Source organism: Odocoileus virginianus, chromosome 17 (assembly GCF_023699985.2).
Source record: "Odocoileus virginianus isolate 20LAN1187 ecotype Illinois chromosome 17, Ovbor_1.2, whole genome shotgun sequence".
NCBI lineage: Eukaryota > Metazoa > Chordata > Mammalia > Artiodactyla > Cervidae > Odocoileus > Odocoileus virginianus.
In genome coordinates this window covers 39,145,489-39,157,617 of record NC_069690.1, presented here as the reverse complement: position 1 = coordinate 39,157,617, position 12,129 = coordinate 39,145,489, and the positions used below count along the sequence as shown (strand labels likewise).

Here is a 12,129-nt window from a genome sequence, read left to right as displayed (position 1 = left end):
CCTCTGGCCACTGCTGAGTTTTCCAAATATGCTGGCATATTGAGTGCAGCACTTTCACAGCATCATCTTTCAGGATTTGAAATAGCTCAACTGGAATTCCATCCCCTCCATTAGCTTTGTTCATAGTGATGCTTCCTAAGGCCCACTTGACTTCTCATTCTTGATGTCTGGTTCTAGGTGAGTGATCACACCATCGTGATTATCTGGGTCGTGAAGATCTTTTTTGTACAGTTCTTCTGTGTATTCTTGCCACCTCTTCTTAATATCTTCTGCTTCTGTTAGGTCCATACCATTTCTGTCCTTTATTGTGCCCATCTTTGCATGAAACGTTCCCTTGCTATCTCTAATTTTCTTGAAGAGATCTCTAGTTTTTCATGTCTGTTGTTTTCCTCTATGTCTTTGCATTGATCACTAAAGGCGGCTTTCTTATCTCTCCTGGCTATTCTTACTTCAACCCATCTTAAATTTCCACCTCTACTAAGTCACTAGGTGGCGCTAGAGATAATGAACACACCTATCAATACAGGAGACCTAAGAGAAGCTGGCCGGTTCCCTGGGTGGGGAAGATCCCCTGGCGAAGAAAATGGCAACCCTCTCCAGTGTTCATGCCTGGAGAATTCCATGAACAGAGGAACCTGGCGGGCTACAGTCCATATAGGATATGACTGAAGCAACTTAGCACACACAAAGTCACTTGTCTGTTCTCCTAAGTCTCCATAAACTGACTCAATGATCTTCAGGAAAATTAGGGAACTGAGCTGTGTAAAGGAATTCTAGAGTTTTCAAACATGACAAGTACAAAGCTAAGTCATTTTCTTTCAGAACAAAATTTGGCAAAATGTCACTGAACAGATGCAGGTGGGGAAGCAAAGGCCTTAAGCAGACACACTTAACTGAAGCTACCAAGAGAAGAATGGAAAGATAACAGGGAAAGAATTCAGGAAAGGAGAGGAAGGTGTGAAGGAAGATAAGCACTCACAGCATTGGTGGATTTCTGCTCTATCTGTAACTTCTTTGGTGTCTGACAAGAGCACCAGGTTGAAATAGATTTAAGGATGATGCCAGATCCAACTAGAACCACCTCTCAGAATACTTCTTGTTGCAAAATTTTTTTTTTTTCCTCCAAGTAGTTGAGCCTGTTGGGGCTCACAGTGGCCACCACCAGGACACTAACCTAAAAAATGATTCTCTACAGGGGAGGCCCCGGCTCACTCTGGCATGTCCTTGCTGCTCCCTCCACAAACAGCACCTCTCCTCACCAATAACCCTTCCAACACACACACACACACACACACAATCACAAACCCAGAAGATGGAGAAATAAAGACTTAGAAGGCAGAACAAACAGTAGGGGACAAAAGTGATCAAAGTGTTCACAAAGCAAGTCAGGCCAGGCTGTATTTCATTCATTTCAAGGAATACTTAGTGACTCTCTGCAGTATGTCATGTATTACAGAGAGACTGTGCACACATCAAATTGGAGCTTTTCCCTTTCCCCAGCTATCTGCCACCAAAATTTCTGCCAACACGCCACAAATTCTCTGGTGCCCACTTCCTTCCCTTAGTTAATCTGATCTTGTGCTTTTATCTCAGTATTCTCTGGAATGAACAGACGGTAGATACCCTGAGATCATTCTATTAATAACTCAAAAGATTAATCAGGGGCAACATGCCATATTCTTTAGTGTTTAGTTTTCCTCCTAATCTAAAAACATGCAGCTTATTCCTCTGAAATCTTTTAAAATACAAATCCATCTCACAAAAAAAATGCTGATGGTTACTATTGGCAAATCATTCTGCACTTATTATAAAAGTCAGGTGCTACAGTGAAGTGTCATTTATATGATCCTTCACAGGTAAAAATACATAAATAAATGAACTGCTAATCACAAAGTAATCAAACATACATGGAAATGAAGGCAGAACATTGAGCTGGGAGCCTGGACACCCAGGATTTAGTCTATTGCTTTTAAACAATTATATATTAAAAAACTACTGGATGCCAGGCACTGAAGCCAGCATTCCTAAATGTTCTGCTTCACTGGGACCTCATCCGATTCTGAAAGCTTTCATTTTACAAGTGAAAGAAATGCCGAGAACTAATGTGTAATCTTTGGCAAATCATTATTTTAGTAAACAAATTATTAAATTCAGGGATGTCTGAGAACAACAGGGACTAAGGTTTATTAAAGAATTCTAACACTTCAAACAAGAAGAACACTTTATTTACATATGTGATTAAAATTCTTTAATTCATGAAATGCCAACATTCCAGAAAGTTTGTAACTCACGGAATCTAGATTAGTCTGTTGGATAGAGTCACTATTTAAAAGAAAAGGCACATAGAAAGAGAAAGCATAAAAATGCATTTAAGGAAATCCAAACAGAGGGAATTCCTACGGGTTTACATCCACATTTATTCACCCACTGCCTCATTAGGTAAAGAATTTGAAAAATAAATAAAAAATAAAATGAAGCTATGAAATCTCGAAAAAAAAAAGAAAGAAAGAAAAGAACTTGAGGCCAGGCTTCCCATGTGACTCTGTGGTAAAGAATCCACCTGCCAACACAGGATATGCAGGAGACATGGGTTTGATCCCTGGGTCAGGAAGATCCCCTGGAGTAAGAAATGGCAACCTGACCCAGTATTCTTGCCTGGAAAATTCCATAGACAGAGGATCCTGGCAGGCTACAGTCCCCGGGGTCGCAAAGAGTCAGACATGACTGAGCACACACACACACACACAATGGCCATTTACTTATTAAATGCCTTTCCCAGCAGTCATCTCCAAAGTATAGAATAAAAGAATAATATAAGAGAAGCATCTCAGAATCACTTAGTTTTTTTTTTCTGAGGGATCTTAGTTCCCTAACCAGGGATCGAACCCAGGTCCCAGCATGACAGCTCTGAGTTCTAAAGACTGGACTGCCAGAGAATTTCCAGAATAAGTGAATTTTTAAACTGAATTTTAAAAGCAAAGAAGAGATAGATGTCAGCTTTTAAAATTGTATCAAGAAGAAAGCTAAAAATAAGAAACAAGAATACCTCAGTCATCTCAAGCTTCCTCAGTTAAGACTCAAATATCTAAATATCCCAAAATATACGGTACATAAAGTTTCCAAACTGAAACTGCTACAACTCAGATGACAACTATAGAAAAACTCCACAAACCGCAGGAAAAATTCAGAGGCCAAAGATACTGCTAAACTTTATCTCTTCTCATTCCTCTCACCTAAAGCTCTTTCTACCGAGGATCTGAAATTTCTCAGTTTCACCAAGTTTCTTCCACTTAGGTATTGTGCCTTTCTTTATACTTTTTAGCCAAATCCCAGCCTTTATGAAAGTGGAAAGATTACATTTCATCATTCAAAAAGGAACAAAAACAAAGGGACTGTTCCTCCCAGAACCCTAATATTTGCATATAATTTACCCATTACTGTTTAGACTTCTTTGGTTTCATAGCTTTGGGGAGAGGTTAGGCAAGGTGACCAAAGTACTTTAATGGGTGGTGCATTTTTTAACTTACCTTAGAACAGAGTAATGAGAACTACTCCCAGTTTAATGATTTAAAGTTTAGGAAACACCTTGAACCCTCAAAGCACTGATCACTAAAAGTAAAAACAGTGACACACCATTACTGCAAAAACAATGCAGTAGAACCTAAAAGCTAAGAACCTAAAGAGTTACACAGTAAAAGTAACAATCACCTGTTTAATAATATGTCTCCATCAAAGGCAGTCTCAGAAAGAAATCAAAGCAGGCAAAACACTGGACAACAAACAATTGAATATAAAGATTCAAGAACGCACACAGTTTAACAGAGACTGCCAAGATAAGCAAGAAAGTTGTAAATAAAAGTCAGCGACTTGGGCCTAAAGCTCAGCAAGCCAAGAAATATTTTTGAAAGCATCTATACCTTCCTAAAAAACCCACTTTTTAAAAATTGCTGCAAAATGCCCATAACGTAAAATTTACCATCTAAATGATTTTTCAGTGTACAGTTCAGGAATGTTATGTACATTCACATTATTATGTGACCAACCTCCAGAACTCCTTTCTCTTGCAAAACTAAAACCCTGTACCCATTAAACAACTAATTTCCCCTCCCCCAGTCACTGGCAACAACCATTCTATTTTTGGTCTCTGAATTTGACTACACCAGGTACCTCATATAAATAGAATCATGCAGTATTTATCTAAACAGAAAAAAAAAAAAAAAAAAGGCACTTTCAAACCAGAGAAACTACTAGCAGAGGCAAATGGAAATAATCTAAAGAACAAAGGGACAGAAAAACAGGAAGCAGAAAGTGAACAACGGGGGAGGATTCTAGATTTCAGTATCTATGAAATATGATCTCAACCATAACGTTAGTTATCAGAAGTGGATCTAGATCCTCTTTTCTAAATATCTTTCAAACAAAAACAGAAAAAACCTGAGCAGAGAGTAGACTGGAAACTCCAGGTTTGGGTATCTGCAAAACAACTCCAAGCCTAACACTGGTTCTCAGAAGTGAATCACATAAAATTTTTTTTAAATAAAATAAAAAATAAAGTAAATGTAGGGAATTTCCTGGCAGTCCAGTGGTTAAGATTCAGCACATCCACTGCAAGGGACACAGTTCACTCTCTGGTTGGGGAACTAAGATCCTGAGTGCCTCATGGTGCAGCCAAAAATAAATGAATGAATGAATGAATGAATAAATTTTTAAAAGAGTGATTCAGATCCTCTTCTCTAGTTATCAAGAAAATCAACATTATCTCTTTATTTCTTAAGGTATGATTCTAAAGAAGTTGATGTTGTTGACTTAAAAAAAAAATAGTCACAACTTAGAAGTAGAGAGTCATGCTTTAGTTGGTGGGAATTTTTAGGACCTGAAGCCTGGGAACAAAACATAACTCTCAGCTTCTAGGTTGTGACTGTTTTTTAAGTCACCAGTATCATTATATCATACTCCAGTTCAGTCAGAAAGAAAAGCATCTTTGCAGCACAGCATCACACCGCTAACTCTGATCTGATACTAAAACCATCTGCCTGAACACTTTCTCAATCTTTCTTAGACTTTCTCTGAGCAAATAAATGTCATTAAGATCTAATAATGCATACATATAAATGTGGAATACTATTGTTTCAGAGTTTCTTAGTAACAGTAGAAATATCCAATTCGATCTCAAAATATTATACAAAGAAAGACAATCATCTAAAGTCACAAACTTCAAAAACCTTAGAAATAGGCAATTGAAACAATCAGAGAAGGACAAGCAAACCCGAAAGAAATGCTGATGCTAACGCTCCTTTCAACTTAAAGAGAACAAAATGAACAAAAAGTCAGAAGTTTGATGGGAAATTTCCATTCTCATCATATTAAGTATATTTTCATTACACCTGTTAATCTGGGGATATGCCCTGCAATTGGGAAATCATGAAGCAAATTTAACACAATTACTCTTTCAGAAAAGAGTTATCAGTCACCAAACCTCTGAAAGATTAAAACTGTAATTCTGAAAAATAATTTTTTTTGCTTTGCTCCACCTTATTTCTTTTCTTAATTTAGTAGAGGCCCCGAGGCTCTGACCTAGCTTCAGAGAATGAGCCAGTAGAGTGGGTTCAGAGGGGGAAAAGTATCCAGTTGCAGATTAGCAAAGGTGTTACAGGGATTAAGAAGTGACACAGCCAAGGAACACCCTAAAAGTGTGTATATAAGGGCCCAAAAAGCAGCCTGCAAATAGGTTCTTCACGATCACCTCTCCTACTCACCTGGACAAGCCAGACCTTCGCAGGAACACCATGTCTTGCTCATCTCGCATGTCCTCCTCCAGGGCTGGAGGCAGCAGCTCCGTGAGGGTTTCTGCTGGTGGCAGCAGCTTCAGCAGCGGAAGCAGATACGGTCTCGGGGGAGGCTCTGCCCGGGGCTTCCGAGGAGGGGCCGGCAGCTGTGGCCTGAGTGGGGGCGCAAGCGGAGGCTTTGGAGGGGGCTTTGGTAGCTCCTCCATAGGGGGCGGTTTTGGAGGAGCTTCAGGTTCTGGGATTGGCTTTGGTGGGGGCTCTGGCTTTGGTGGGGGCTCTAGCTTTGGCGGGGCTTCTGGCTTCGGCGGGAGTGCGGGATATGGCGGAGGCGCTCGTGGAGGTTTCTACACCTATGGTGGTGGCGTGGGTGGTGGCCTGGGTGACGGGGGGCTTTTCTCTGGAGGTGAAAAGCAAACCATGCAGAACCTCAATGACCGGCTGGCCAATTACCTAGATAAAGTCAGGGCCCTGGAAGAAGCCAACGCGGACCTAGAGAACAAAATCAAGGAGTGGTATGAGAAATTTGGGCCCGGGTCTGGGGATGGTGGAGCTGGAAGAGATTACAGCAAATACTATCCAATCATTGAAGATCTCAGGAATCAGGTGAGACACTAGCCATGCTGAGTTCCTATTATTTCTGTATCTTTCCCATTTATTCGGATCATGAATGATGAATTTAAGTCACAGAATTATTTGAAAACATATTTGTTTTGTTGTATGTGTAAAACAGGATTACAAGACAACCAAACACATTACTTTTTTTTGCGTCTCACATTTGAGTATTTCTACATAAAAGTAGAATTTACACAATGCCAGGTTGCTAATTAACCGAAGAGTGATGGCTATAAATCAACACTAGCTTCCTTTAATTTTTCATCATGATTAATTCTGACAGGCTGATGTTCTTTAGCCTCCTACTAGACTTAAATAGCCTTATAACTATTTTTCTTCTTCGAAAACCTGGTGCAAATTGTGTATGAGAATGTGATGGAGTCTAAAATGTTTAGATATAGTTATATGGGAAATATATTTTTAAAGACTCTTTTATTTCCTGAAAAAGCTCATAGAATAACTGACCTTCCAAAACAGCAAAAATATATAGAGGATTGTGTTCTGTGAAACAAAGTTCCACGCTCATTCCAGCAAATGTACAGGCTGCTAATTTTTGCAGAAGGATGTAGTCTAAGTCCATTAGGGTCATCAATGCAGGTGTCATTACTAAGCAAATTTTAACTCACTTTTAAAGGTTCACTCAGGAGACATCTACTCTCACAGACGGGCATGTAGACATAGGTTTAAAAACATAGCAACCATAATTTATTCACTACTATTGTCTTTTCTAGATCATTACTGCCACCATTGAAAATTCTGGGATCATTCTGCAAATTGATAATGCCAGACTGGCTGCTGATGACTTCAGACTGAAGTAAGAAAAGTGAAGACTTGAAAACAAACATTGTAGGAAAAATAAAATTCAATCCCTTGGCTTAGTTTATTCTAAATTTTAAAGAAATCTTTTAGGGGATCAAGACCTAAATTCACAAACATCCCAAGGGTACATTTTACAAAACCCTCATTCCACAAACAAGAGCAGAACAAAAACAATTTCAGGATGAAATTTTTGCTATCAAAAATATCAGATATCAATAGAGTTAATGTACGGTTCAGATTTTGCTTTACATAGGGAAAACTCCTAAGAGAAAACTTATCGTTCATTGATCAAATTGCGCAGGGGACAAAACGTTTTCTTGCATATGTGAGAATGGACTGTACTCTTTGAAATGGGCTATACTGTACTCTTCCAGATATGAGAACGAGCTGCATCTCCGGCAGACCGTGGAGGCTGACATCAATGGCCTGCGGAAAGTCTTGGATGACTTGACCATGACTCGCTCTGACCTGGAGATGCAGATTGAGAGCCTCACTGAGGAGCTGGCCTACCTGAAGAAGAACCACGAGGAGGTAGGAACGGGGTCCACATTAATCAACAAAGCTGGCCTACAGAGTTTCTCCCACATCCATTCTATAAAAATAAAATAAATTCCATCTGGATGGACTTTCAGCTTCTGTAACCAGGAGGAAAAAAGCAATCATAAGAAAATTATGTGAATTTGGTGGGTTTTTTTTTTCCTTTCAGTGTCCTAGTTTCAACTTTTTGTTGGCTTATGCACATCTTAGGAAAGCATTGCTTTTCTTTTAAGTTTCTCTTTTCTTTGTTGGCTGCACTGGGTCTTCATTGCTTGATTTCTCTAGTTGCAGCGATCAGGGGCTGCTCTTCATTGCGGTGGCTTCTCTCGCTGCAGAACACCGGCTCTAGGGCACACTGGCTTGAGTGGTTGTGGCACCCATCCCCTGCACTGGCAGGTGGATTCTTAACCACTGGACCACCAGGGTAGTCTGGGAGGTCATTGCTTTTCATCACTATGATCCTTTTTGCTTCGTGCTAGGAAATGAAGAGTATGCAAGGAAGCTCCGGAGGGGATGTGACTGTGGAAATGAACGCCGCCCCAGGCACGGACCTGACTAAGTTACTGAATGACATGAGGGCACAGTATGAGGAGCTGGCTGAGCAGAACCGCCGTGAGGCCGAGGAGCAGTTCAACAAGCAGGTAGATCATCACCCTGAGCCTCTGAGTCCATGGCCACATGTGAACCACTTCCTGTCATTGCACCAGCCTGCAACAACTGAATTTTATTTGTATTTAGAGTGCCTCACTGCAAGCACAGATCTCAACTGATGCCGGGGCAGCCAGTTCCGCCAAGAATGAGATCACAGAACTGAAACGCACTCTGCAAGCCCTGGAAATTGAACTGCAGTCCCAACTGGCCATGGTTTGTGCAAAGAACTTCTCGAAACTCTCCAACAGGGAAGTTGAGCAGTTGGTTTCCTTTCTTTGCCAAGATGTCCCACTTGGCATGTCATAAAAGCAGGATTAGGGAGGACTGTATTATGGTTGTCAAAAGCATAAGACATTCCAGTTAAAGATAATATATCTATTTCCATGAAAGATTTAGTTTAAAAAAATAATGTCAAGAAAAATTAAGGAAGCAGAGAGAGCCATAGAAGTTGTAACTCATGGAAAGTGCATTTCTCTTAGTATCTTATAAAATGTATTTTTTTTAAATCATCCAATGATTTGTTTTCATGATGATATTTTTATTTGCTTTTCTCTTAGAAAAGCTCCTTGGAAGGGACCTTGGCCGACACGGAGGCCAACTACATGGTGCAGCTGTCACAAATTCAGATGCAGATCAGCAGCCTGGAGGAGCAGATCTGCCAGATCCGGGGTGAGACTGAATGCCAGAACGCAGAATATGAGCAGCTGCTGGACATCAAGACCCGCCTGGAGATGGAGATTGAGACCTACCGCCGCCTGCTTGATGGAGAAGGAGGGTAAATGAAAGTCAGGAACATGCTAAATGCAGACCTTGGTGTATTTATGTTATGCAATCAAAAAGGGGCATGGGGACCAGACTTGTATTTATAATGTAAGAGTGACACAGTCCCATGAAAAGACTGCTGCCATCTTGGGAAAGAGTCCGCTGCGTGGAGGGTTTCTCCTGCCTTTGCAAAGTGCAAAAACAAACATTCTTTTTTTCTCCAGTGGTTCTGGTTTTGGAGGATCTGATTTTAGAAGTTCAGGATCCAGAAACATGGTATCCAGGGATTCATCCATGTCTGATGGCTCAAGATCTGGAACTTCTGTCCAAGGCAGAGGTAGATATTTTTTTTCATGTTTCTGATTATTTTATAATGGAAACATAAAGACATGCTTTGCTTCTCAAACAAAAAGTATGTGCTGTTGTTCACATCATCTTACCCAGATAGAACATACTCAATGAATACATTTGGATTTCTCTTGATCTATGTTTCTGTGAGTTTCTGTGAGACTGACATTGTGATTCTGCGATTTTCAGACCCAAGCAAGAGCAGAGTGACTAAGACCATCATAGAGGAGGTGGTGGATGGCAAAGTCATCTCATCTCAAGTCAGCAATGTTTCTGAGGTGAAACTGAAATAAGCAATTTCCAGATCAACAAGAGTGTCTTTCAGAGGAAAAAACAAAAAAGCTCTAAAGGACACCAATGAAGAAACTGCATCAACCTAGCCATCTTTCAGGATCACTTCAGGGAAAAGTATCTATCCAGAAATAGAAGACGAACCAATTTTTCTGCATCCTCTTCTTTTCTTATTAGAATGCTCTTGAAAAAGTTGAAAAGACAGCTTTGCTCTAATTGTTTCTGTGCTTCAATAAACTTACTTTTGCAAGTTAACTAAATTATTCCTGAATTTTTTTAAGAAACGCAATACTTTAACCTAGAAATGAAGTTACCAGTTATGACCTAGCTGCATTATCATCATGAATAATAATATATGTATTATACATTATTTATAGAGTATCTTCTTCATGAGAATCAAAATTATAGCCATTTTGTATGTGGGAGATTTTAACAACATCACATTAGAACACATTGATAGTTGATTAGACCTCAGGGTCTCTACAACTGCAGTTAACAGTTCAGCCCAAAGAAGGATGAGATTATCATGACCAAGTGGGCTTTATCCCAGGAATGCAAGGATTCTTTAATATCCGCAAGTCAATCAATGTAATACATCACATTAACAAATTGAAAGATAAAAACCATATGATTATCTCAATAGATGCAGAAAAAGCCTTTGACAAAATTCAACGTCCATTTATGATTAAAACTCTCCAGAAAGCAGGAATAGAAGGAACATACCTCAACATAATAAAAGCTATATATGACAAACCCACAGCAAGCATTCACCCTCAATGGTGAAAAATTGAAATCATTTCCCCTGAAATCAGGAACAAGACAAGGGTGCCCACTCTCACCACTACTATTCAACATAGTTTTGGAAGTTTTGGCCACAGCAATCAGGGCAGAAAAAGAAGTAAAAGGAATCCAGATAGGAAAAGAAGAAGTGAAACTCTCGCTGTTTGCAGATGACATGATCCTTTACATAGAAAACCCTAAAAACTCTACCAGAAAATTACTAGAGCTAATCAATGAATACAGTAAAGTTGCAGGATATAAAATTAACACACAGAAATCTCTTGCATTCCTATACACTAACAATGAGAAAACAGAAAGAGAAATTAAGGAAACAATACCATTCACCATTGCAACAAAAAGAATAAAATACTTAGGAGTATATCTACCTAAAGAAACAAAAGACCTATACATAGAAAACTATAAAACACTGATGAAAGAAATCAAAGAGGACACAAACAGATGGAGAAATATACCGTGTTCATGGATTGGAAGAATCAATATTGTCAAAATGGCTATACTACCCAAAGCAATCTATAGATTCAATGCAATCCCTATCAAGCTTCCAACGGTATTTTTCACAGAACTAGAACAAATAATTTCACAATTTGTATGGAAATACAAAAAACCTCGAATAGCCAAAGTAATCCTGAGAAAGAAGAATGGAACTGGAGGAATCAATCTGCCTGACTTCAGGCTCTACTACAAAGCCACAGTCATCAAGACAGTATGGTACTGGCACAAAGACAGAAATATAGATCAATGGAACAGAATAGAAAGCCCAGAGATAAATCCACGAACCTATGGTCACCTTATCTTCGACAAAGGAGGCAAGGATATACAATGGAAAAAAGACAACCTCTTTAACAAGTGGTGCTGGGAAAACTGGTCAACCACCTGTAAAAGAATGAAACTAGAACACTTTCTAACACCATACACAAAAATAAACTCAAAATGGATTAAAGATCTAAATGTAAGACCAGAAACTATCAAACTCCTAGAGGAGAACATAGGAAAAACACTCTCTGACATAAATCACAGCAGGATCCTCTATGACCCACATCCCAGAATTTTAGAAATAAAAGCAAAAATAAACAAATGGGACCTAGTGAAACTTAAAAGCTTTTGCACAACAAAGGAAACTATAAGCAAAGTGAAAATACAGCCCTCAGATTGGGAGAAAATAATAGCAAACGAAGCAACAGACAAAGGATTAATCTCAAAAATATACAAGCAACTCCTCCAGCTCAACTCCAGAAAAATAAATGACCCAATCAAAAAATGGGCCAAAGAACTCAACAGACATTTCTCCAAGGAAGACATACAGATGGCTAACAAACACATGAAAAGATGCTCAACATCACTCATTATCAGAGAAATGCAAATCAAAACCACAATGAGGTACCATTATACGCCAGTCAGGATGGCTGCTATCCAAAAGTCTACAAGCAATAAGTGCTGGAGAGGGTGTGGAGAAAAGGGAACCCTCTTACACTGTTGGTGGGAATGCAAATTAGTACAGCCACTATGGGAAACAGTGTGGAGA

The 12,129-nt window shown here is 39.4% G+C and overlaps 1 protein-coding gene across 2 annotated transcripts; it reads left to right on the top strand.

Moving 5' to 3' along the window:
* Positions 1 to 5,557: 5,557 nt before the first annotated feature.
* On the top strand, positions 5,558 to 10,060 carry KRT24 (keratin 24). 2 transcript variants are annotated; one of them, XM_070479437.1, is made up of 9 exons: positions 5,560 to 6,018; positions 6,241 to 6,389; positions 7,130 to 7,212; positions 7,592 to 7,748; positions 8,234 to 8,395; positions 8,493 to 8,618; positions 8,963 to 9,180; positions 9,392 to 9,504; positions 9,705 to 10,060. In XM_070479437.1, exons 1-9 carry the CDS (start codon positions 5,787 to 5,789, stop codon positions 9,806 to 9,808), a joined length of 1,344 nt encoding a protein of 447 aa, XP_070335538.1. In that variant the 5' UTR covers positions 5,560 to 5,786; the 3' UTR covers positions 9,809 to 10,060. The 2 variants fall into 2 exon arrangements, with proteins under 2 accessions (XP_020755400.2, XP_070335538.1); XM_020899741.2 differs by having other exon boundaries at positions 5,558 to 6,389.
* The last annotated feature ends 2,069 nt before the right edge of the window (positions 10,061 to 12,129 follow it).